Here is a 27,378-nt window from a genome sequence, read left to right as displayed (position 1 = left end):
AAAACTATATAAATACTGTTCAGTTTCTTGCACAGACCGATCGTTTCGTGTCTTTACACATCTGTGTAGCGTCACGAGCCACAGCAGCAGTGTCAAGACTTCCGAGACCAAAACAAAGGGAGGAAAGACTTTTATTTTGAAATCTGTCTTGCGATCGCGCTGTTGTTTCCAAGATCACGGTTGTGAAGTTTTGTTGTCAGCAACAACCGAAGCTGTGAAAAAAAACGGGATTTACGGCTGAAATAAAACATCATTTAAATATCACATTACAATATTACGAAACAAAGTCGGGATTTACTGTAATAACAGAAATGAGCGACTGAGCCAACCTGTTGCTTTTAAAAATAACTTGCGGCGGGAAATTTAAAACCAATACTGACAACAACACCAGAGTGACTGTCGTGTCATCTGTGCATATCTCAGGAAATAAAGCCAATTATCGTTATCTTGACGTCATGTTTACGGTAAGACGGTTATGAACGCTATAATTATATACATACTTATATAAAAGTGGAAATGGGACCTTGTTGTGTGTCTATGATCAATAACACGCACTTCAACGACTCTACATCCAGCTCTGATGCAGCAGATGTGTTAATAAACTCAAGCAGAGCAGCTTTGGGTGCCAGCAGAGAGAAAATACAACGTAAGAGCCATAATAAAGTTCATATTTACATCAGGAGACTGTCAGACTCTGAAGATGTTCATTCTGTGGGTGAGAGAGAAATCCCACCTGCCCTGTCTGTGAATATACCTTCAGCTTCAGATACAGGTAACACTGTTGGATTAGGCCTGTCACGATAACAACTTTTTGTTGTGTGATATATTGCCCCAGAAATAATTGCGATAAATGATATCATTGTCATTTTAAGACCATTTTATGCCACTGAATATATAATAATAATAATAATATAACAGCATAATAATGCAAGAAAGCCTACACCAGGGGTGCCCAAACTCGGTCCTGGAGGGCCGTGTCCTGCACTTTGCTTAGCTCCAACCCCAATTAAATACATCTGAACCAGCTGATCGAAAATACAACGTAAGAGCCATAATAAAGTTCATATTTACATCAGGAGACTGTCAGACTCTGAAGATGTTCATTCTGTGGGTGAGAGAGAAATCCCACCTGCCCTGTCTGTGAATATACCTTCAGCTTCAGATACAGGTAACACTGTTGGATTAGGCCTGTCACGATAACAACTTTTTGTTGTGCGATATATTGCCCCAGAAATAATTGCGATAAATGATATCATTGTCATTTTAAGACCATTTTATGCCACTGAATATATAATAATAATAATATAACAGCATAATAATGCAAGAAAGCCTACACCAGGGGTGCCCAAACTCGGTCCTGGAGGGCCGTGTCCTGCACTTTGCTTAGCTCCAACCCCAATTAAATACATCTGAACCAGCTGATCAAGCTCTTACTAGGCATACTAGAAACTTCCCGGCAGGTGTGTTGAGGCAAGCTGGAGCTAAACTCTGCAGGACACCGGCCCTCCAGGACCGAGTTTGGGCACCGCTGGCCTACATGCTTTCAAAGGACAAACTTTCCATTCTTAAGAATATTTAGATCATTAAGTATTTGAAATGAAGTATCAAAATATTAGATACCTTAAAAAACTTGAATAAATAGTAAATAAACCGATACAGGTAACCCTATTAGATTGATTATAGTTAGATTGTGAGATCAATTAAATCAGGGGTGCCCAAACTCGGTCCTGGAGAGTTTAGCTCCAACCCCAATTAAACACATCTGAACCAGCTGATCAAGATCTTACTAGGCATGCTAGAAACTTCACCGAGTTTGGGCACCGCTGGCCTACATGCTTTCAAAGGACAAACTTTCCATTCTTAAGAATATTTAGATCATTAAGTATTTGAAATGAAGTATCAAAATATTAGATACCTTAAAAAACTTGAATAAATAGTAAATAAACCGATACAGGTAACCCTATTAGATTGATTATAGTTAGATTGTGAGATCAATTAAATCAGGGGTGCCCAAACTCGGTCCTGGAGAGTTTAGCTCCAACCCCAATTAAACACACCTGAAGCAGCTGATCAAGATCTTACTAGGCATGCTAGAAACTTCCCGGCAGGTGTGTTGAGGCAAGCTGGAGCTAAACTCTGCAGGACACCGGCCCTCCAGAACCGAGTTTGGGCACCCCTGAATTAAATGATCAAAAGAATAAATACTTTTTTTTTTTTTTTTTCTGAATTCAGTTGAACCCCATGAACAACAGTCTGGTGGACCATCAAATAAATTTGCTGACTTTTTTTGACCAAGTGAGTTTTTATTTACAGTTTAGTTATATTTGGTTTGCTTGTAATTAAACGACTTAAACTGGCTTAAGTTGATTAACTTATTTATTTATTTTCTCATATAGGCCTCCAGGAAAGAGAAAAGTAAAGTTCAAACTACAATCATGCAGACAGCAAACGTAAAGTCAAAAGGTATTATATTATATTGGTATTAAAGTAATGATCAAACTACAATCATGCAGACAGGAAACTTAGTCAAAAAGTATGAATTTATATTATGTTTTGCGATTTAGAATTATAATGATATTATATTGTATTGTTTTGAATTATATTGGTATTATATATTTTTGAAAGCAGCTAATGTGAATCGATTTGTAATCTCTGAACACCGCAGGTGAAGATGTGCACGTTTCTACATACTCTGCTGATGGGAGAGGAGCAGTTTCTGCAGCCCTCAAGAAAAGGTAACGCCTGCTTTCACTCAGTTGTTCCTATGATCAAACATGGTTATTTTGTACACATGGATATTTCACTTTGTTCCTCAGATCCCAAAGTGCCCCTTTAAGACGTAACGTGACAGTACAAGTGTTGGACCAAGACCGATCCCAAACTCCAGGAGGCCAGTCAGATCCTGTTTGTCCATTAGGAGATCCTGGGACTTCTGCAAACGTGGCAGCCATAACCGCTGCTACTATTGCTGCCACAGCGCCACTTATCAAGGTAGATATTCTTAGATTCATACAGCATTATAATATTGTAACATGCATAAAGCAATACAGTATTATAGCATTCACCTTACACTGTCTTTGTTTGGTCCATCAGGCTCAGCGTGAGATGGAGGCTCAGATCGCACTGGTAACTGCTGAGCTGAGGAGGTTGCAGGCAGCAGAGTCCAGTGTCCAGCCGGGAAGGGCGGCCAATACTGAGAACAGTCCTGCTGGGAGAGCAGCCCATCTGGAGGAACAACTTAGCATTCTGATCCAGCAGAGACTGCAACACCTGGAGACCATCCAATGTCAGCAGATCCAGCTGCAGGTAAAAATGGCAAGACCTCTGTCTAGATCTGGAGTTGCAGAATCTAGCTATTTTAGTTAGTTCATTATTTAGTTTTGTTTTTGTATTTTATTTGATGTTTTATATATATATATATTATATACACAGTATATATATATTATATCTTTTTTTATTTCAGTTTTATTTAGTTTTGCTTTTAGCTTTTATTTCTTTTTGTTTTGTTTTAGTTTTGCTTTTGCTTTATTTCTTTTTAAGTTGTCTTATGTTAGTCAAGGATTATTGCACCAAAAACATTCATGAGTTAGTTTTCCACCCTTGAATTAAATGTATTTGCTACTGTAAATATGATGTGGTGATATAGTTCATACTGTTGTTCATCAGGGTGGCTTAGTACCAAATACTGAGCAGATCATGTCTACATAGCACATTGAACGTTTTTGATTTCAAACAGACTTTAATTCAGTTTATTAATCTGTTTTTAAGGAGTCGCATGCTGTTGTCACATCTTCGTTTCAGAGACTGCTATAGAGGGTGCAGGAATGAATAATGTGTACTTTGCATGCAAAATATTTATTAAAACCACGACAGCTCATATGTAATGTATATCCCTCTGGGCACTTAGAGAGGATTAAATAAAAAGTTATTTAATATATGAAAATGTGACCTATATGCTTATTGGACAGTGACTGATAACAAAACTGTATAAGAATGGTAGCTTGGACAGAGACCGATTCAGATGGTCAGCTGGCATCTTGGCTTTATTATTTCTTCTAGTAAAGTCTTATTTTGGCTTCTGGAACTCTGCCTCTGAGCGTTATTCCTGCAAGACCGAGAAGACTTTTCTCCACTACAGGTCATGAATTGGTTGTGTTTATCTTGTGTTTAGGTTATGCATTACTTTATCATATCTCCTCTATCTTCAGAATCGCCTCCTGGGATCAGCTTTGGATGTCGTAGCAGCTCGGGCAAACACAGACTCACAGTCCACCCTGCACATGAGCTCTGGAATCACCCAGACAGACTCTCTGCCAGCTCAGATCTCAGGCAGTCGCAGCGTCAGACTCTCTGCTACTGATAAAACCTCTGCTGGAAGCCCAGCATCAGGTGAGGCTGCTGCTGAGATTTGGTATGCATATATAGATTTGTATACTTGTATTGATTTTCCCCCTTACTGGTCATCTATAAATAATGTGACCCTAAAAAGTATTTGAACATTTTTGGATACTTAAGTTACGCTTAATGCATTGAATTAAGGTTCAAAATATGGCATCAGCTTATGGCGTCAGAATCGGCTTCAATTTAATGAGATACTTTTTTCAATTAGTTTTAACCAATTGGGTTTCAGGTTATTTTCATGGATGTCAATTCCCATTAATTTCACGCAGATGTCTTAGCAGAATAACCACAGGTGTAGTTCATTATATTAGCATATGAACATGTTACAAAACATTTGACAACCAGAAAGTGTGCAAGACATTTTGAACATTATTGTTTAATTTTGTGAAATAATTTGAAATGTGTGCTTGTGCTTTCTTAAAACAGATGTCACTTGTTTTGATATTTTATTATAAATGCAAATACATTTATAATTTTTAAATTATGACTTATTTGTGACCCTGGAGCACAAAACCAGTCTTAAGTCGCTGGGGTATATTTGTAGTAATAGCCAAAAAAACATTGTATGGGTCAAAATGATTGATTTTTCTTTTATGCCAAAAATCATTAGGATATTAACTAAAGATTATGTTCCATGAAGATATTTTTAAATTTCCTACTGTAAATATATTAAAACATATTTTTTGATTAGTAATATGCATTGCTAAGAACTTCATTTGGACAACTTTAAAGGTGATTTTCTCAGTATTTAGATTTTTTTTTCAGATTCCAGATTTTCAAATAGTTGTCTCCAAATATTGTCCTATTTTTTCTTTTATGCCAAAAATCATTAGGATATTAACTAAAGATTATGTTCCATGAAGATATTTTTAAATTTCCTACTGTAAATATATTAAAACATATTTTTTGATTAGTAATATGCATTGCTAAGAACTTCATTTGGACAACTTTAAAGGTGATTTTCTCAGTATTTAGATTTTTTTTTCAGATTCCAGATTTTCAAATAGTTGTCTCCAAATATTGTCCTATCCTAACAAACAATACATCAATGGAAAGCTTATTTATTCAGCTTTCTTATGATGTATAAATCTCAATTTCGAAAAATTGACCCTTATATTAGACACATTTGTTTAAATGTGTGTTTGGATAAATGTAGTTTGTTAAAGCCGAGGGTGCTGCAAGTACAACTAAACAAATGGTGCTGATTATAGTTTTTATGTTGATTTAATTTCGCCTGCAGTCTCAAAGGATGTGCTCCGAGACAAACAAACAGGTGGGCATAAAAGCCCCCTGGAGACCCCTGCACCACGTAAAGTCATTCCTAAACCCATCCACTGGACATCATCATCATCATCATCATCATCAACAAGCACCATCAAACCTCAGAAATCCTCCCTCAGGAACCAAGGTGGGATTCTCTCTGTCATTTACTTATTGTCATTTATTTATTTCTGTTTGCAGAAAGCAGTTTGGTTATTATAGCAAATATCTGATTATTTGGTTTTGCGATTTTTATGTGTAGTTGCATTATATTAAGTCTTTTCTTTTCTTTCCCCAACTTTTCCAAATCAAAGCATAGTTCTGAAATAATTTTTTGGACCAATTGTTCATTGGTTAATTTTTTTCAATCAGTCTTAGTGGTAGTATGGATGGCATTCATGTTGAAACCACTTGATGGCAGTAGCGTCACTACTGAATTTTTGCTTTTGCACCACAAACAGAACTGTAAAAACACATTTCCACTGCCTTTATATCATTTCAGTGTAGATTTTAGATTAATCAGAGGTAATAATAATCCATAACAACATTGTCTTTTTATATATATATATATATCTTCCAAGACCTTCTGGGTGGTTGAAATTAAAATCTTTCTAATATAATTCTAGAATTTTGTATTTCATTTTTGTGAGACAGTATATCTAAATATTGAAAAATGAAGCATACCGTGCAATTTATTTATAACGTTTTTGGTATAATTATTATTAATACATTTATTCACATGCAAAATATTTTTAGCTCTCTCTGATTGTAATATAATATGCATGGACTATGTTTTGGAAAGTAGACGGAGCATTTTAATTAATTACTGCTGCACATATTTTGCAGCATATTATTTTTGGTTAAGTCTCATCTTATCACTACTTTCAAATGGCATTCATTGTTGCATCCATGGCTACAGGCTTTGGAATCCATTGTGCTTCGCCTCCGCCAAGAAACCGCCTGCTTTTAGTTTCCCGTTTAAGAGGCAACAATGATCAGCTAAGCCCAGAACCTCATGTTCTCAAACTCCAAAACCAGTCATTTATCCCCGAATGGGCTTTTCCCCTTTATAGACACCATCACTCAACCAATCTGTCACTCCTCCGGATTGGATTGAAGACTCGCTTTTGCACTAAAAACCAATTAAGGCAAAAAGCAGTTGTTGAAAGACGTGTCACCGCCGAACAGCTGTGTAAATACGAACAGTTCAAGCTGTTCGCCTCAGTCACGCTGTTTTGCTCCCGTCGGAGAGAGCCCAGGCTTGTTATTGGAAATGCTTAGGGGATGTTAGCACAAACTGACCTGTAACACAGCTGCTTTAGTGTCTTCAAGTAGTGCACGTCATTAAACGGGCTGCTGTAGAGCCGAATTACCCTACACAATGTTGTGCAACCGTGAGTATACTAGACTAGGCCATACTTGCTTATCACAAACAACATTCCTGCTTTTCCGTTTCACCTGCTCTTTCCTCTTTTTCCAATTCGCTGGTAATTTAGCTGCGAGATGTGAGCTCAGAGATGGGGTCACTGACATAAGCCCGGCCGTCTGAAACCTGGGAGAATTTTCCCACCTGAATCTAATCCGCCGGCTGCTGCAGCCCCCTCCGTGTCTCCCACATGAACGCCGGATTGCTTTCCCAGACGCCGGAGCTGTGTTCTCAGGCTCGCGTTGATGGATGTGTGTGTGGGAGAACAGAGAGTTAATTATGGCTTGCAGTTTTTCAGTGTGTATTTTTCCTGGAGTGTGAAAATTCTCTGTTAAATCACCAGTTCTGTCTGTTTTCGAGCTACATACATACACAGTGCACGCTTCCTGATTGATTATTCCATTGAGTTTGATGTAAAATTTGGGGAATTTGATGTAAATTCAGGGAATCAGCACGTGTAAACACTAAGGTACAGGGATGTGTGCATCGAGAAAGTGGGAAAATTCTGCAGCAAGATGTCTGTTGCTACGAACTCCATTTTGTCACTTGTGCGCAGCAATCTGGTCGTCATGGCAACCCAGCTATTTGAGTGGCAGCGTTTCTCCATCTCTCCGGCTGTCACACCGTTCTCTCTCTCCATTGAAACAGGTTATTTTTAGCCATCCTTCCTTTTGTTTCTCACGTACATCATCAAAACAGAATTAAATGCATGCAGAGAGGTGAAATCTGGAGCGTGAGATGTTGTGTCGTGCTTTTATGTTCACTCGTTTATGAGTAATCCACCAGGAAATTAGGAGCGGTGTGTTAGAACTGGTTTAATTATCTGAGCTTATATACGCTTTGGTCATAAGGTAAATTTAGCCACTGTGGTTGGGGATTTTTATTTAAATTTTTCAGCATCACATTTTTAGGTTTATATGAGCGAATTAGAGAAAGTGTGTAATTAAGGTGATTTATTATGACCGATATGATGCAGGTAATTTTAAGTGTCCGATAATCAATATGCCAACCCAGTTAGTAATTGTAGTTGTGTAAAAACACAATCATTCTGAATATTTTATTCAGAATATCAGTAAAAATATTGTCACACACTGGTCAATTGCTAGCTGTATCACCTTTTTATTTGAAGTTTTAGTCATTTTTTAGCATCTGTGCTGTTCACTTTAATGGTCCTGTGGTCTGACAAATGAGTTTTTTAAAAAGCTTAAATATTCCATGTAGTCACTCAAAATAATATTGCGTCATAAAACAGCATGTATTGTAGTTATACAAGATGTAGAAAAATATTTACAACAGTTTCCAATAGACACTGCAGTCACTGTTTGAAATGTCATTCTTTATTCATCTTTTTTTATTCATTTACCCTTTAGGTAAGTCAAATGTGTCCAAACCGTTAGTGAAGATAGTGAAATCAAATAGGTGAAACAGAAGTCGAATCATGTAGTAATGAGTGGAGAAGCCTGCAGATTTTACATTAAGGGTTATGAATATTGCAGATGCCCTCAACAGCAATTCCAGTGGTCTTACCTCATCAAAGATTTATGGGTAGACATTTTAGCTTGTACTAGACAAACACTAGCCATGTCGAGATATGCAGTATTTTAAAAATTATCTGATTTTATAAATGCTTTATGTATGTATGAACATTTGATTTATTTAAAACACAGTACTGTAAATTTGTGAAATATTGTTAAATAATTCTTGATGGCAAAGCTGAATTTTTAGCATCATTACTCCAGTCTTCTGTGTCACATGATCCTTCAGAAAACATTCTGATGCTCAAGATACAGTTCTTCTTCTTATTATTATTATTATTAATGTTAAAAACAGTTATGCTGCTTAATATTTTTGTAGAAATTGATGCATATTTTTCAGAAATATTTGATGAAGAAAGTTCAAAAGAACAGCATTTATTTGAAATAGAAATATTTTCTCAAAATAAATAAGTGTTCATTTCTTTAAAATGTTATTGAATTTTTTTTAATGCTTTTATTCAGCAAATATGCATTAAATTTATCAAAAGTGACCGTAAAGACAATAATAATAATCAAAAAACATTTTTTATTCAAATAAATGCTGTTCTTTTGAAACTTCTATTCACCAAAGAAAAGCACCAAATCAACATATTAGAATGATTTCTAAAAGATCATGTGACACCTGAAGACTGGATGAATATATTATTTAAAAATATTTTCACGTTTGTTATTCGTCTAGTACTGTGGGTCAAATTACCAGACATTTTACAGTAGAGCTTTTTTGCAGTCATTAACAGCGATGATTGTTTTTGCATGTCTGCTTGCTCTCTCACAGGAAACACGGCGCAGAGGGTCTGCGATACAGGGGGCTTTGTTTGCCATTGAGTCATGAGACTTTAGCTGCTCGTTTAACCGTATTCAAGAAGCTTGAAGGCCTCATGTTCCCTGTTAGCCAGACACTGGGGCCCACTGGAGGCGCGTATGGCAGTGCTGCTGTTGTTCCAGTTGTAGGAGGAGGCCCTCCTTACGGTGCCTTTTTGACCTTAAGGAAATGATTATGGTCAGGAGCTCTACTGTTGTTTTTGGAGGATTGAGAAATCCTTGTCCTGCGTATTTATATAGCTATGTTTCCTTTCGTCTGCATTCCGCAGTGCCGCAAGGAGAGCTTTCCACTCTCCGGCCTCCTAATAGGGCTCAGGCGAGAGCGCCGGGATATTTTACATTTGCACGATATGAGGTTTCCCCCCTCCATGTACTCAGTTTGACTTTTCCCATTTACAGTCATGGGCTGACAAACTGTAAGAATAGTGAAAGAATAACTGCTCGTTTGTGTTCAGAAATGCCTGGCACGTATCACGTATTTATGGTCCGGGTTATTGGCACGGTGCGCTGGATTTCTGCAGAATTGATGACTAGCTGAAACACACGGGGCCTTGTTAGAGTCGTAGCCCCACAGTGGTGTGTGTTCTGGCATGATGAGCTGGACTGCTGACTGCGGCAGGTGTCTGGTGCCCGGGCTGATCCTTGCGATATCTTCTCTCTTTGCAGGAAATGGCAGACTTCAGGACCAGAGCCCTAATAATCGGAGGTCTCCCGAGAGATGTGCCTTGCAGCCTGTTGGGGTAAAGAGGTTCGCCATGGCAACAGCCAACAACGGCCAACCAGAGCGGTCCAGGTAATAATAGAGCTTGTTTTCAGAGCAGGAAGGCACACAACCCTCTGCCTTCTGTGTTTCGCCGTACACCGTGTGTAACCATAGTAGTAGACCTACATAACTACTACTTTTTTCCAAGCCAAAGGAATGCTTTTGTTTTATTTATGGTGCTCGGTTAGGCCATCTTGTCTTTTTCATTTAAATACGCCCTCCTACTGTTCCATAAGCAAGTGTCACTTAAAAAATGGACGAAGCGTACACGTGTTTTGCCCGAACATCGCTCTGTGCGAGAGGCTTACCGCAACTTGTCAAAATGACAGTATGAGAAGCAGTGTGTTGATGTTAGTGGTTAACACTAAATGTCTTTGTTCTTGGCCTGTGACGTAGCAAGGGAGGTTCTCAATAATACGAACATGTTTTTGGATCTCGTTCTGCAAATTCATAAGAGCCTCCTTGAAGAAAATTTGTCATGAGGAGAAAGATCATTTGAATTGGAGTTTATAGAACTGTCATGGGGCACACAGAAGACAGTCTGCAGCTGACACTAACAAAAAGTAACAAAGTATCATGGCTTTTTAGGATGTGTTTTTTGGACATAGTAAAAACAATACTGTTTATATAATTACAATAGTATATGAATTAGTGGTTCACCGATATGTTTGTAATGGCCTACATACATACCGTTTAAAAGTCTGGGGTCAGTAAGACTTGTAATGTTTTTTTTTTTAAAGAAGCCTCTTATGCTCATCAAGGCTGCATTTATTTGATCAAAAATACAGAAAAAAAACAGTAATCTTGCAAAATGTTAGTACAATATAAAATAATGGTTTCTATTTGAATATCCTTTAAAATCGAATTAATTCCTGTGATGTAAAGCTGAATATTCAGCATCATTACTCCAGTCTTCAGTGTCACATGATCCTTCAGAAATCATTCTAATACTGATTTATTATCAGTGCTGGAAACTGTTGTGCTGCTTAATATTTTTTTGGAACCTGTGATACTTTTTTTCATGATTCTTTAATGAATAAAATGTTAAAAAGAAGAGCATTTATTTAAAATATATATATATTCTAACAATATACAATACCGTTCAAAAATTTGGGGTCAGTAAATTTTTATTCTTTCTTTCTTTTTTTTAAAGAAATGAAAACTTTTATTCAGCAAGGATATGTTAAATTGATAAGAAGTGATAGCAAAGATTTATATTGTTAGAAAAGATTTATGTTTTGAATAAATGCTGTTCTTTTGAACTTTTTATTCATCAAAGAATCCTGAAAAAGTATCGCAGTTTCCAAAAAAACATATTTGGCAGCATAGATGTTGCCAACATTGATAATTCTAATAATAAATCAGCATATTAGAATTATATATATATATAATTAGTAAATATGTGTTAAATCAAAAGTGACAGTAAAGACAATTGTAATGTTACAAAAGATTATATTTTAAATAAATGCTTCAAGTTAAAAAAATAAATGTTCTTTTGAACAAAACAAAGTGTATCATGGTTTTCACAAAACTATTAAGCTGCACAACTGTTGTCAACATTGATAATAATAAGAAATATTTCTTGAACAGCAAATCAGCATATTAGAATGATTTCTGAAGGATCATGTCACACTGAAGACTAGAATAATGATGCTGAAAATCCAGCTTTGCATCACAGGAATAAATGACTATTAAAATATATTAAAATAACAAATTATTTTCAATTGTAATATTTCACAATATTACATTTTTACTGTATTTTTAATCCTTTAAATGCAGCCTTGGGGAGCTAGAATGACGATGACTTTTTTTTCTTTTCTTTTTTTAATACTTTTTTTTTTTTAACACAATACTCAGTACTCACAAAAAAAAGTGCATATCTATTGACCAAACTGACTGTTTTGGTACTGACACTTTGCTAGTTCTGTTAATCGGTCATCTGCCAGTGCCAATAAAAATATAGCCAGAAATAGTCTTAAGATATTAGCAAATTATATGCTAGACATAATTGTCTTTTGACTGACATAAATATGGTAGTCATTCAATAGATGTATCAAGGTATCGCAAGTCCATTTTGTAAGAGGAGCAAAAAGAATATGTCTATTGATATATATGTGGGGATAATGCTTCAAATTTGTCCTTTTCAGTAAACCTGGCTCAGTATTTTATACTGTTTTCTGATCGAAATGCCTTGTGTGTCGGTTTTTTGAAAACCGCATTTAAAATGGTAAATTTGCTTTCATTACCGCCACTGATGGTTCAGCAGCTGCATTTTTCTTTCTCTTTTCAAGTCAATATTCCTGTGTAACAGTAAGGTCTCTTCTAAAAATACAAGTGAGGGAGAGTGAAAGTCATACATCTGCAGGTTACTGAGTGTTCCAACACAAGATGCACACATGAGCAGCTCTGGGAAGTCTCTGAGCAGCCTCTGGTTCCCATGGCAACTGCGGGGCGGTCTCTATCGGCTCATCTGAGAATAGGTAAAGTAAATCTGCATGCATCTGGCCACCCGCCAGCGTCTCGAATGAAAGAGCACTTTGAATGGCTGCCAGGTTTGGAGGAGGAGAGAGGCTGTCAGGCCTGCTTAATGTTGGCAGTTTGTACTTGGCAAGACTCGCCTTTTCCCAGAATCCCTCACTCTGGCAGCCCGCCAGCCACTTAGCGGAAGCTGAGAGTTAACCCCTGCGATAAGCTGGTGGAAAGCTGAACGTGGAAAACTTTCCATGCAGAGTGTGTGTGTCCGCACATGTGGGTGGGTGATCTGTTCAGTGTGTGTGTGTAGAATAGGTAAAGTAAATCTGCATGCATCTGGCCACCCGCCAGCGTCTCGAATGAAAGAGCACTTTGAATGGCTGCCAGGTTTGGAGGAGGAGAGAGGCTGTCAGGCCTGCTTAATGTTGGCAGTTTGTACTTGGCAAGACTCGCCTTTTCCCAGAATCCCTCACTCTGGCAGCCCGCCAGCCACTTAGCGGAAGCTGAGAGTTAACCCCTGCGATAAGCTGGTGGAAAGCTGAACGTGGAAAACTTTCCATGCAGAGTGTGTGTGTCCGCACATGTGGGTGTGTGTGTGTGTGTGTGTGTGTGTGCGCGCGGGCAAAAAAGTGCCAAGCCTCAGGGTGATCTGTATTCATGAGAAGACTACAGGGACAGCGAAACATCCCTCAGTGAAAGGAAAGGAGGGTGAAATATCCTTTACAGGCAGATTGCAAATTTAGACTACATTTTGGCTAAAAGATTCCGAATCTTTTGCCCATTGAATGTTAGTTATATATTTTTGTGCTATATATTTTGAAGTATTTTTCTTCCCAATATAAATATTTGAGTTCTACATATGGTCTTGTGTCAGACAAGGACATTTGAGTGTTTGCAAAGTGAAACCTGATTTCATTTTAAAGTCAAGTGACTCGCTCCAACACTGAAGATGATTTGCACAAACACTGTTTCTTTGTGTCGTTAATTTGGGGCACAAACCAAAGGCATCAGGCTCATTTACACCTTCCGAGTCACAAGCACAGAGCACAAATACTGTGCAAATTGTCTCCGGTTTTAGAAGCTGGAAGACATTCTGCCTGCCATATCAGTAGTGGATATTTTATCCTTTTTGACATCCAGATTTAGGCTCTTTAATGCTTGATGTACTGTATATCTAATTTTCAGTGGAGGGAGAAAATCACGTCCTCAGATTTGGCTCATGCCTTACTTGGTAGTTATGTTTTTTTTTTTTTTTTTTTGCTTGGATAAAGCACAGCTTCTTTTTTGTGCCAGCAGAATGCAGGGATTGCAGTAAATGGCATTTCTCCTCTCCCTCAGACCTCCCTTGCCTTTTTTTTCCCCCTTCTCTCGGTTTTTCCACCCTCTCGTCTTGTTGTATAACAGGATGAGTTTTTTTTTTACATCGTCTGTGCGGTGTTGTTAAGCAGAGAATAGACTATGGGAAAGGGGCTTTTAGGGGGCAGAGCTGTGAAACTTCCTTATTTAAGGTAAACATTCAGAGGCTGACAGATACTACCATGCAAAACCCCAGAAATATTATGAGTCTTTAATAATCATATTTATTAAATCACAATGATATCAGAACATATGCCGTATACGTAAACATTGTCCATGTTTAAGGAAGTCTTTATATCATGGGGCATACTGTAGATGTTATTTTAAATGACTAAGAATGTCTTTTGTTTAAAATCTGTCCACAGTATGCTTATTTTTAGTTTAAATCACACACATTTTGCTGGTGTAAGCATCTTTATAACATGATCTTGCATTATTAATAGTACTGCAGAATATCAAGCTTATGGACATTTTAGAAGCAGTAAGAACAGACGCTCTGAAAGAAAACATGAATACTTCAGATTTTCCACCCACTACTCTTGCTCTTGTATTCTGAGAGCAAACTGGCCAACAAGTTATGGCAAGTAGCTTGAACATTTATTTTTTGTATTATTTTTATAAGCATGTATATTCATAAATAAATAATACTTATTTATAATTAATAATCTAATAGTGACTATTATCCCATTTCAATTTAACTAGAAACTTCATTTGATTCTAGTGTTCATTACAGTAGTGGTGGGTATCTATTAAATTAGTAATTTATAATGATTTATCATATTTATTCATTAGATACTAAAACCTGTAACTTTTGCTACTAGTCATTATCCCGATATTGACAAGTAATATTTTTTTACTGCTAAGAATTTATTTAAAAAAAAATTTTAATTGAATTATCTGTCATATGAGGTATGGAATTGACGTATAGAATCTGGTTTTCAGGTATTCATGTATCTCTTCATTGTGTCCATTTCAGATTTACTACTAAGTATTCATTAGTTTTTAGTGATTATTTCCTTGATACATTCCAGAACTATAGATACTAATTACACATTCAATTTGTTACCAGTAAAAATGGAATGGATACTTGCCATATTGCGATAGTGATTACAAGCAAAGAAATAAATAGTGTATAATCAATAAGTACTGAATAGATACTTGTCACTATCGGATTTAACTAAAAGTGCTAGTAACATAAAAACGGATACTAATATGTTTTGAATCTTAAATGTTTAAGCGGCTTGCCGTACATGGTGGCGTTTCTCGGTCCATTCAGAAGATTTGTTAGGGAGTGGTTAGCGCATGCGCACTCGCATGGCAACAAGTTGCTTGTCATTTGTAACTGAAAAAGGAACTGCGGAACGTGGTGCTGACGTCACCGGCCCAGCCAGGTGGCATTCCGAGAAGCAGAAGAGGCGCATTCGCCTCCTAGTAACCGTATAACGGATCCGAGAGGAGCAGCTCAACATGTCTTCGGCGCAGGTCTCCTCGTCGAGGAGACAGTCATGTTATCTGTGCGACCTGCCGCGCATGCCGTGGGCGATGATTTGGGATTTTACGGAGCCCGTGTGCAGGGGTTGCGTGAACTACGAGGGTGCGGATCGGATCGAGTTTGTTATCGAGACCGCGCGCCATCTGAAGCGGGCTCATGGCTTCCAGGAAGGGAGATCCCCGGGTCCCGCGCCGCCGCCTGCGGTGAAGGCACAAGCGGGCATGTCATCCAAGGAGTCGGTGCAGATGAACCATGTGGACGGCTCGTCCAAACAGCAACAGCAGCAGCAACAACAACAACAGCAGCCCGGCTTGGACCGATACGCGCTCGGAACCGAGAGATCGCGCTTTGATTATTCCAGCATCGGCGCGCACAGGCTTCCGAACGGACTCGGCGGACCGAACGGCTTCTCTAAATCAGACGACGGACCCCCCGAGCTGAACCGACAGAGCCCTAACTCGCGTCGGAGTCACGGGCTGGTGGCAGTGTCGGGACAGATGAGCGTGCCGCCGAACCTCCTCCCGCAGACTCTCCTGAACGGCCCACCGTCAGCGGCGAGTATAGCCCAACACAGCCTGTCTGGACGAGCCCCTCCAGCCCCGGTCAGCATCGGACCGGCGCTCGCGCTCTCCGAGCAAGGTAAAAGACCCGGTTCTGTGTCCAGCACGGACCAAGAAAGAGATCTAAAAGAGAAACAGCGTAACGCAGAGGCTCTGGCTGAACTTAGTGAAAGTTTGAGGAACAGAGCAGAGGATTGGGCTAACAAACCCAAGATGGTGAGGGACACACTGATCACACTTTCCAATTGCACTCCGTTTGATGTGAGGTTCAAGAAAGATCATTCCCTTCTAGGTAGGGTGTTTGCTTTTGATGCTATTTCAAAGCCCGGCATGGACTATGAACTGAAAATCTTTATTGAGTATCCCAGTGGATCTGGTAATGTGTTTTCCAGTGCGTCTGGTGTGGCTAAACAGATGTACCAGGACTGCATGAAAGACTTTGGCAGGGGGCTTTCCTCTGGCTTTAAATATCTGGAATATGAGAAAAAGCACAGCTCTGGTGACTGGAGGCTCTTGGGCGATTTACTCCCAGAGTCTGTGCGTTTCTTTAAGGAGGGGCTCGGGGGCGAAATGCTGCCCCAGCCTTACATCGACGCCAGCTGCCCTCTGCTGCCTTCGGCGCTGGTCAACATGCCCCGGGCCGTGGCATCAGGCAGTGCGCTCAGGACCGGCATGCGCAAACGCAAAGCCTCCCCAGAACCGGACTCGGTGGAGGGGGAGCAGCAGAGACAGCAGTGGATGGCGAGTCAAAGTGAGGCGCTCAAACTGACCATGGCGTCCGGCTCGTTCACAGCCTCTCACGGTGGACCTCCACCCCTGGGGTTGGTGCACTCCAGTCGAGCCACCCCACCCGAATCGGCCCCCCAGAATGGACAATCCCCCATGGCTGCGCTCATGTCAGTTGCAGACACTTTGGGTAACGCGCACTCACCAAAGGACAGCAACTCCGTGCACTCTACCACATCCACCCGACACAACAGTAGCAGCCCGGTCTCCCCTGCCTCGGTGTCAGGACAGCGGCGTTTGGCCTCCCGAAACGGGGAGATCAGTCTGCCGGGGACACCTTCTCAATCGGGTTCGCATCAGGGCATGGATCAGGTGCACCCTCAGAACATTCCAGACTCACCCATGGCAAATAACGGACCTTTGTGTTGTACTATCTGCCACGAACGTTTAGAAGACACACACTTCGTCCAGTGCCCGTCAGTTCCCAACCACAAATTCTGCTTCCCATGTTCCCGGGAGAGCATCAAAGCACAGGGGGCCACAGGAGAGGTGTACTGCCCCAGCGGAGAGAAATGTCCGCTGGTAGGGTCAAACGTGCCTTGGGCTTTCATGCAAGGCGAGATAGCGACCATTTTAGCCGGGGATGTGAAAGTAAAGAAAGAAAGAGACCCTTAAATATAAAAATATATGCTTCCTGCATCAGAAACAGACAAGTGAAGCGAGTATATTTAAGGTTGTGTCTTAAAATCTAGTGAGATGCCTACCAAGACAACATTTATGGGCAATATAGATGCATTTGAATGCCCAGAAATGCTGTCTAAGTAGGCAGCATGCTTGGTTTTGAGAGACAGCCTACTTGTTGTGAATATTGAAGTTACAGAAATAGTCCAGTGTACAGAGACATTTGTTTTCCTCCACAAAGGAGGAGGCTGTGTGTGTGTGGAAACATTTTTTACGGCACTTTTACGGTTACGTTAACATTTCTATTCAACTTCATAGTTACTTTCCACATCTACATGTACAATCCCAAGCAAAAAAAAATGTTATTAATAAATACACTTTTTTTGTGGTAGGTATAACAAATGAAGTGAGTCTAAGAGAGGGCATTCTTTGTTTGTTGATCCCGTCTGTTTTTTTGTTGTTGTTGTTGTTTTTTTTAGTATGATCTTTGAAACAGCGATTTTTAGTTTTGTATCCCGTGGTCTGAGAATACAGATATATTTTATTACGTGTTTTCATTTTCTCTTTTTGCTTTAAAGTTGCACGGATGCTTTAGTAGAGCAAAAAATACTGTAAATGAAAAATGAAATGCTCTGTTTGTTTATACATATTTCTGTAGTAACAGAAGACTTGTAACGTGCCTTGGAGCTGAGTAAATTGTAATAAATTCATTGATATTAATTATTTGTGGCGTGTTAATTTGTTCAGGTTAGAAATGTCTTTGATATTTGGATTCTGCCTTAATGTCTTAATTTCCGATTTCTCGAAATTATAGTTGGCTTTATTAAGCTTCCTTAGAATATATACATATTTTCATAGTTTGACAACATATATATTTTTAGTAGTTCTTTATTTCCCTTAAGAGCCAAATTATTCTTTTTACAGTCACTTTGCAATGCTATTTTTGTTTTGTTTTTATCTGCAATATCTGTCTAAAAGTTATTTAAAAAAATGATAGTACTCCGCTCAGCACATTTCTCTGTTGTTAAGTGTAACAGTGAATCGAATATCGCACTAAGCATATAGTTTCATGACTTTTGTCAGTGTCTTATGCATTCATGTCATTGTTTTTGCTCCAAACAGATGTAGTCCTGCGACACTGACCTAAAAAGTCAAACGTTTGATGTAGCCACAGGGCATGAAACATCTCTACAGCACTCGCTGATGGGTGTCACATGGGGTAGGCGCTGTGCTTGTTTAATATGTGCTGTTTTTTGTTACTCCCTTAGCAACAAGTTCCATTAATGGCTCATGATAGAAGCTGTTTTATTGCATGTGCAGGAGGCGTTAAATAGCGCACAATTACCCTGCTCTTAGCACACTGTCTTAATCTGTTATGCCTCAATTTAGGAGCTGTTAGCTGTTCCCTCTCTCCTTGTGTCAGAGTATTTTGGTGTGGGCAGGAAAGCTGGAGAGGGAAAATGCTTGCACATGCCTGAGATGGCCCTGGGGATGTATTCCTCATTTAGAATTCAGCTGGTTGGTCATGTGACTTGTCAGTCGTACTCTTGCATTGGCTGCGGGAGCGAGGGAAAACAGTTGGTGCGTGGCTGTTGTCATGACTCAAACTAATGCTCTTTCGCAGACAAATAGAAGGTGGCACAATTCATTCATGGCAGCCGGCCATGCAAGTGCATCCAGACCAAAAAACGGGGGGGGCATTAAGGTCAGAGAACAATGCACATGCCAAGCTATCTAACTGAAGTGGGCTCTGTGCTTAAATTCTCTGGAGGCTTGTGGTGCACATCCTGTAGATGGGAATAATTTAAGCAGGAGCTAGAACAGTTTCGCACTAAACAAGTGTGTGTGTTTATTTTTATTTTTTGGCCTATAAAGTGTGTATATACACATTTTTTTTTTATGTTTTTGTTTTTTAATCAGCATGTCAGGTTAAGTAAATTTTTTTTTTATTTGTACACTATGCATTTTTGAAAATTATGCACACACACACACTTGTCTGTGTGTAATTTGCGTATATATGTATCCATTTTGTATAATACATCCATAATCCATCTAAACCCAGTGTAGAGTTTTGTTGTCGTGCTTTGTGGTGCATTGCAGTGATATTGTCACTGCTGCTCTGTCTGTGAGGAATCAAAGGTGTGGTGTCTGGTTCAGGATGGAGCGGGCTTCTATTGTCATGCTAAAACTGACTTGGGTTTGAGGTGCCCTTGGCTCTCTCTGTAATCACCTGGGTTTCAAGTTTCAGTGCACATGCAAAGAAAAAAATAAACCGATATACTGACCCCACCCGTTAGAGAAGGCGGGGGTCTCACTTCCTGTTTACTACACACACGCTTCTCTGGTGTCTTGAGTGTGCGTGTTAAATTCTGCACCTTTTAGTGGAAGGCTTTGGGACACAGACAACTGAAAGATGAGGAGAAGACCCTTCTTTGACTTCCTGATGACTAAAATCACTGTAAATGCATACATTTTTATGTTATCTCATAGCATGTGATTATTTTGAGTGGCTGTTTAAGTATAGAGATGCTTTCTGTAATGATATCAAGGCAAGCACAAATCTAATCACTGCCTTTGTTCTGTTAGATATACATTTGTATGAGTGGTTACAATGCATTTATATTGATGCACTGGTGTATTTGAACCTTTTTTGCATTATATTTTATGATGGATTTATCTGTTGCAGCAAGCATCTCAGAATTAATATTCAGTTCTAATGTGGTCACTCGTCTGTTTCAGAACATTTGTTTTTGGTCTCATTGTAAAATCACTGCAGTGCACCCTTCGCTAGCCAGGGAAGCCAGCGGCTTCTTCCCCTCCTCCAATTCCCTTCATCCCCATGACACACACACTTCTCTCTCTCCCTCCCTCCCTCCCTTCAAGGGAGAAGTTTCCAGCGGATAAAAATACAGCTACTCCAAAGGTTACGCTGCAGTACCATCGTGCACAGTTGCCCATGGTAACAGCCTTGTTCAAAACATCATTTATTCAGGAATGTGTGGACACAAAGAGCCGAGAGGTTCAGTGTTAACCCTGCGTGTGCCGGCATTTGCCTCTCTGCACTCTAGTGTTTTTAGAAATGCTCATGTCTTTTTGTTTAATAGTTAATATTGTGTTGTTTTCTTGCAAGTAGAATAACACTCAGAATGTCTCATTACTGTCGGTGTGAAAGCTCAAAATCCAGTCAACATCCAGTAGTTCCACCATACTTTTTTTCTTTTCTTTTTTAATAATCCATTACACTTGAATGTACTTTACAACAACAAAATGTTTTGTTTCATTGCAGCTTTATATGTTGATTGCTGTATGTGCATTAGTCTGTTTATACTGTTTTATAAGTAATTTTAGAAGTAAAAGGCATTGTACTTCTGTTCCATCATTATCCAGAATAATAACTGTTTTCTAACAGGTTTCCTGATAGTCCTGCCCCAAACAAAATGTAATTTGTTGCTTCAATGTTGTGAACAAAGTAATGTTTGTAAAGCATCCAATGGACGATGACTTAGTGTTGCACAATACAGAAATGACGATCTGTCGCTACTTGCATTTCATCGCAATTACTGACACATTGTTTTGTGCCTTTATATAGTCTGTTCATACTGCTTTAGAAGTTAAGATGCTATGTTTCTAGCGTTTTAACTTCATATTGCATAAAAAATATTGATCCTTTTTTTTAACTGTTTTCCTGTTATGCCCACCCAAATCTCATTCCATTATTGCAAACAAACAAAATACATTTTTTAAAACGCTACAATAGAGGAATCAACCTGCCAAATGGCTTATAGCATCTGTGCATATTAAACTAGTATATGCAAAAGTATTTTAACCATTCAACCGTGTATTTTTCCCCCATCGTGTTAATGCGTTCCTGTCTGTGATATGGCATTTAACTCTCTCCGCTTGTGCTTGTTATTTAGCGCCAACGGAGGTGGGGGTATATGTGCAAAAGGGTTATTCCCATTTTGTTTTCATTCACTGTGCCTCTGAGCACAGCCATTTATAGACGGTGATGTCAGCACTATCTTCCATAGCCCAGGGCCTCTTTGGCACATAATGTATGCGATCTCAGACATTCCTGCCTCGCAAATAAGCTGCAGGCTTCAGCGGGTGTGTGCTTCCCCCCCCTCTTTCTGCAGATATTAAAGGCGCAGAGGGGGAATTGATTTTCTCTTGCTTTTCGCTCCTACTCTCTCGTTTAGTTTATTTTTTGGCTGCTTATAAAATAAGGAATCATTTTAGAATAGTATGTTATTGTTAATATGATTTAATGCATTATCCATCAATTCTCAGTATCAGTTTTGAGTTTCTTGGTAAATTCACACTTTTCTGAATCTGTTATTTAATAAACCTCTTCTCTATTTTTTTTTAACAGTTCTTTATATAAGAACATACGCTTCACGGAACGGACGCAGCTCCGGTCTACCCTTGACTAATGGCATGTGGGTTGTAAAACAGGGGGCCGTTTTGGCAGCATTTCAGATGTTTTTCATTAGCTTGTAAAGGACATCAATTTTCGGATGGAATTCCAATTTGCATTTCAAGGCCAGTCCCTCCTTGAGGGCCAGCGCCTGTTACAGCTCTTCCTGTAGATTCCCGCCAGAGAAGTAGTGGGGTGGGGGGCTAGATTGGGGGGCAGGGGATTGTTTCTGAACACATGAAAATGGACTATACGGCACCATGGAGACTCCGTCTGTCTTGAAAAGCTCGCAGGCTGGATTGTTCAAGCATGGTTTCACTTGAGTGATCTAAAGTGTTGAACTGAGAACCCGATGAATACCTGCCGGAGTGCAATTTTTGTATCTTTCGACTCTTTCTTGTGGTGTCTAACTAGGTGTTATGCATTTAAATAACCATAGTGCATGAATTTACACACATTTTTGGACCTCCATCACATTTTTAACGCGAACCACTGAGTACTAAACATTCCATCCTTTGTTTTCAGTTTGCAGACGCACTGGCTGGTTGGAAGGAAAGGGTTAATTTGTGCGGCTCTTGGCCGGCTCACTGGAGAAATGTAGCCCCCTTTTCGTTCTGTGGGTTGTTTACACGACTGGCAGCCATTTTAGACTGGAGCTCTGCTAACACAGAGCAGTCTCAGGTTTCTTAGGCTTTCACAGTGCAGCGAGTTCAGTCAGCGGCTTGTTCTGTCATCCATCTTTCATCGGGTGCCCTTCCCCCCCCTCACATATTCACACACAGTCTCATTCTACAATCTGGTCACCATCCACTGTACTCGGAGAGCTGTGTAGGTTCGCCTATAAGTGCTCTGTTGTTTATTAAAGCAGTAAGCCATGTGAGGCCATACATTACAAAGATTTTTCCTTATTGGTTAAGGGGTGTTCTTAGGTGTAATGCATATCAAAAGTGTGTTTTATTATATTGTTGCAGCAGCAGTATAGTAAAAAAAAATGTAAAAAAAAAAAAAAAAAAAAAGTTGAATTTATTCATCATGATAATAACAACAGCAACAAATCTTCCTGATTTGGATTGGCTTTAATGTATTGGTCAGATTTATTAAGGATAATCATAATGGATGTAGCTTGCCCAGTCAGAACTGTTTTATTACCAAAAAAAAAAAAACATATACATATATATGTATGTGTGTATATATATATCCGTATGTGTATATATAAAAATGTGTGTGTGTATATATATATATATATGTATGTGTATATATACATGTGTGTTTGTGTATAAAAATGTGTGTATGTATATATATATATGTATGTATATCCATATATGTATATCCATATGTGTGTGTGTATGTGTTTGTGTGTGTGTATATATATATGTATATGTGTGTGTATATAAAAATGTGTATGTATGTGTATATATATATATATAAAAATGTGTGTGTATATGTATGTGTATATATATATATTTATACATGTATATGTGTATATATACATGTGTGTGTGTGTGTGTATATATGTGTGTGTGTATATGTGAAGAGTTGTGAAAAACAGATATCTGTTTTGTTAAATTTTCAAAAATCATGTTTTTTATGTAATCATGGTTTTTGTGTTAGTTAGCTGTAATTTTTTGCAGTTTGATTGAGATTAATTGTATGCACAATGAAAAAATATGATTTTTGAGTTATGTTTTTGCAAATGAACTCATAAGTACTTTTTCAGCTTTGATTCATTAATAAATTAATAAAGCACAATGGAAAGGTGCTCTGACAAAAATTATTAAAAAAATTTTTTTTTAATACAATCTTTTTAATGTTTTCTTTTCTTTCTTTTTTTTTCTTTTGCATTACAGGATATTGCAATAACTGCTTTTTTTGTGTGGACTTTTTCACTTTTAATTGATCTTTCTCAAGACTTTTCTGTGTCCTGTTTGCCCTTTTTTTCCTCAGTCACTCAACCTTATCTTGTCCTAAATTTGAAAGCTTTGCATGCTTTCACAGAGCTGTTAAGGGATCAGGATTCTGTGTCTGCATTAGTGTCTGTCTGTCTGTTGCCTTGATCATGTACCAACAAACACAGATGATCTCACTGGACCAAAACCATCAGTATTAATAGCAGCGAAACTCCCATGTAATGAAAACCTTCCCAACGACCTTGTGGTGAAACCAAAGGTTGTCATCTATCTCGGATGCAGCTGCGAGAAAGAACAATGGGTGTGGTTTGCCCACTGAAGGGTCTAATTGGAGGGCTCTTTAAAGGTGACGTCATTTATTTGTCTATGGGTCTTTAACTTTAGCACTGTTGCCTTCCCATCACTCAGGCCTTTGAACTATTATTCCAGACTTTCTGATAGGATCTAATCAGGAGTTCCTCTGTGTAAAAACAACCCCAGCCCATCATCACACCCGGAGTGGTATCATCTGCTTTCATTAGGAAATGAGTAAGATTGATCAACCGAGGCCTCCAGAGCTGTTTGTTACAATCATGTCAACAAACACATCCTCTATTTCCGAGATAGATTTAGCCTTTCTAGAATCAATAAGCCATGTATGGTACTGTAAGAAAGCAGCTCATTTGTTTCAAATGATTTTGTGAGCATGTTAATATTTGTTCTGCGTTGAATTGAGCAGACTTTGACCTTTTCTTTTTGGTTTGGTCTTCCAGTCAGCAAGTGTGATCAGATCAATGTGCAAGTAATCAGAAATTACACTGCCATGTTAGATCATACATCATAGAATTGAGCTGTTTTTATAAATTTTTTTGGGATCTTTGCATAATTTTCAAGAAATATTCGACATGAAGCTTGTTTCAAAGTGAAGAATTTGAGGGGAAATGTAGTTAAAGGAATAGTTCAACAAAAATTGACAATTTACTCCCCCTCAGGCCATCCAAGATGGAGATGTGTTTTTCTTCATCAGAACAGATTTGGTGAAAATTAGCATTGCATCACTTGCTCACCAATGGATCCTCTGCAGAGAATGTGTGCTGAAAGTAGAGGACTTTTTCACTGGAGAAAGAAATCTTATAGATAGAGGACTCATATTTTAGCCAGAATTGACGGTAACATCTTAAAAACATCTTTATGATGAACTTGTTTATTACAAACCATGCAGATTTTTGTTTCACAACATTAGTTTATGGACTGGAGTCATGTTGTGGATTATTGTGATGTTTTTATCAGCTGTTTGGACTCTCATTCTGACGGCACCCATTCACTGCGAGTACATTTTCAGCAAATGTTCATTTTTGGGTGATCTATTTCTTGAAGTGTCATGAACATAATACGCAAGATTCTTAATTGTCCCAAAATAGACTTCATTTTCCTTAGGCAAAATTATAACCTTTGTGACATTTATAGTTTGAGAAATTCATCTAAAAAGGTTTTTATTTGTACTTTTCCCCCACATAATAATAGTCTCTTTCCCTTCTGCAGACATGCCAGGAATGGAAAACAAGCAGTTATGTTCTGAAATAACATTAATATTTAATACTACTCGCCTCAACAGCTGAAGTCATGTCCCTGTTAGTTTTTCCCTGCATTTTATTCCACTCTGTCTTCCCCCGTTTTGTTGAACGTACATTTTTGTAGCGTATCCAGCTGCCGCCTGCCATGTGCTGTGACCTCAGCTCCTTGCTGCTAATTGGTTAATAGAGACTTTGACAGTGCTGCAGCCCGACCGCCACCAACACCCCCTGCAATCCGAGGTGTTTCGGATTGGGTTCAGCCGTAATCACCTTCCTTCTGTCACCTGGGCTGAGTGTGAACCCCCCACCTGTAGCCCATCTGTTGCGTGAACGAGACCTGTGATGGTGCTTCATTACAGAGTGTCAACAGCTGTACCAGACTTCCCTTCACACTTCCAGACTTGAAATAAGTAAGGGGAAAATTTATGTGTAAATTGTTTCGCAGATGGCTTATTTCGGGCTTGACTGTGATGATGTTCACGCCAGTCTTGAAATGGTATAACAGGAATGCTATTGAAATTCGACTAAAGAATTAAAGGATGTCATTGACAAACTTTCCTTTGTGATTTTTATTTTTATTTTTTAATGCGGCAGGGGTAGTTCACACAAGAATTCTGTCATTAAATACTCATCCTCATGTCGTTCCAAACCCGTAAGAACTTCGTTCATCTTCGGAACAAAAATTAAGATATTTTTGAAGAAATCCAAGAACTTTCTGACCCTGCATAGACCGCAACACAACTGACACGCTCAAAAATGTAATATTTTGAAGTTTGCTCAAATCCTTAATGCCAAGTATAGGAAATATCAACAGTGATTTGACAACAATTTCACATGCAGCCATTAGTGGAGTAATATTACCAAACCGTGAGTGGCATCGTCTCTGACATTTTCCATAAATGCCGTGTGGGGTGCTCTGTAGTCTGGCATGGCATTAGATTGTGTGGCTCTCCATGTCTTCAGTGTGATTAGGGGATGGAGTCTGTTCTTTAAATAGAATGCCAATGAAGCAGTGCATGGTCTGATTGGCAGTGGCAATGTATAATTCAGTTTTCAACCCCCAGGATTCAGAGCGAGTCTGTGTTCTGATTACTAATCAGCAGACACGGTAACTCTCCCCACCTCCTCTACGGCAAGAAGCCGCGACCAGCTATCAGCTGCTGTGTCTGTCATGAACTGTTGCGTGCCAATCTGGAGAGCTCCGCTAAAAGAAGCGGGAGGGGGTGAGAGAAGATGCCCGTTACCATGGAGAAGGAGATGTGGGGTGATGGTGGTTGGTTGTAAAGTCTAGGTCTTTTTAGTCTCCTGATAGCCATGTTTTTTGTTTCCTCTTTTCGGGGCCCTTCTGAACACCCTTTCAGTCAATGAGAAAATAGTTTCCTGCAGTGTAGAAGAGATTTTGTGGCATTTTTGCATGTGGACAGCTGCAGTAGTAGTCCAGGATTGCTCCTGTCAGTGGTTTAGTCTGTAAAGTAATACATTTTTATGTCCAATTTGTCCTTGTTTGTGCTGTTTGGAGGAGAGATACCCTGTGAAAAATGTTATATTTACAGTAAAAACAGCTGCTTTTGTTGCCAGAAAGAACACTGTGGTGACATCTGGATTCCTATATATTTTGCAACTTATAACTGTTTATTTGATTAAGTGATGTAAACCAAAAAATGTTTAATGTAAAATATGGTAATGTAACTTGGTATTGTAGCATTTTAACAGTTTCTTTTTTCTTTTTTTTTTAAAGTCATTTTTTTATAGTATGCTGTTACTTTTCTAAAAATATTTATTAGATAAAATGGGTGAAAATGCATATAGACTCTAATAGTGACTTGGGCTCTGTAGAATTGGTTTTGCAAGTAACCACCGCAAGTTTTATGCAACAGCTGTTGTTTTTTCCAAGTCAATGATTTTAGTGGCACTCTAGATGTGATGAAAAATGATGGCCTTGATTTTGTAAATTGTAAGTATTTCACTGCTATCTGACTGTGGAGGTCGATTTATGGTCAGCGTCCG

General features: G+C 38.8%; 2 protein-coding genes across 2 annotated transcripts in view; both read left to right on the top strand.

Moving 5' to 3' along the window:
* Nucleotides 1-516: 516 nt before the first annotated feature.
* The window catches only part of kiaa0586 (KIAA0586 ortholog), a 119,270-nt gene continuing 92,408 nt past the window's right edge, over nucleotides 517-27,378 (top strand). The window contains exons 1-9 of the mRNA XM_016278171.1: nucleotides 517-801; nucleotides 2,233-2,295; nucleotides 2,397-2,463; nucleotides 2,666-2,735; nucleotides 2,817-2,991; nucleotides 3,094-3,306; nucleotides 4,209-4,389; nucleotides 5,642-5,809; nucleotides 10,111-10,237. Coding sequence (XP_016133657.1) covers nucleotides 517-801; nucleotides 2,233-2,295; nucleotides 2,397-2,463; nucleotides 2,666-2,735; nucleotides 2,817-2,991; nucleotides 3,094-3,306; nucleotides 4,209-4,389; nucleotides 5,642-5,809; nucleotides 10,111-10,237 — 1,349 coding nt within the window. The remainder of the gene's footprint in view (nucleotides 802-2,232; nucleotides 2,296-2,396; nucleotides 2,464-2,665; nucleotides 2,736-2,816; nucleotides 2,992-3,093; nucleotides 3,307-4,208; nucleotides 4,390-5,641; nucleotides 5,810-10,110; nucleotides 10,238-27,378) is intronic.
* On the top strand, nucleotides 15,230-18,205 carry LOC107589620 (interferon regulatory factor 2-binding protein-like). The gene has a single exon (XM_016278121.1). The coding sequence runs from the start codon at nucleotides 15,503-15,505 to the stop codon at nucleotides 17,486-17,488; it is 1,986 nt and encodes a 661-aa protein (XP_016133607.1). The 5' UTR covers nucleotides 15,230-15,502; the 3' UTR covers nucleotides 17,489-18,205.

This window comes from Sinocyclocheilus grahami, unplaced genomic scaffold (genome assembly GCF_001515645.1).
Source record: "Sinocyclocheilus grahami isolate Dianchi unplaced genomic scaffold, SAMN03320097.WGS_v1.1 scaffold118.1, whole genome shotgun sequence".
NCBI classification, from domain to species: Eukaryota; Metazoa; Chordata; class Actinopteri; order Cypriniformes; family Cyprinidae; genus Sinocyclocheilus; species Sinocyclocheilus grahami.
This window is presented reverse-complemented; position numbering and strand designations above follow the sequence as displayed.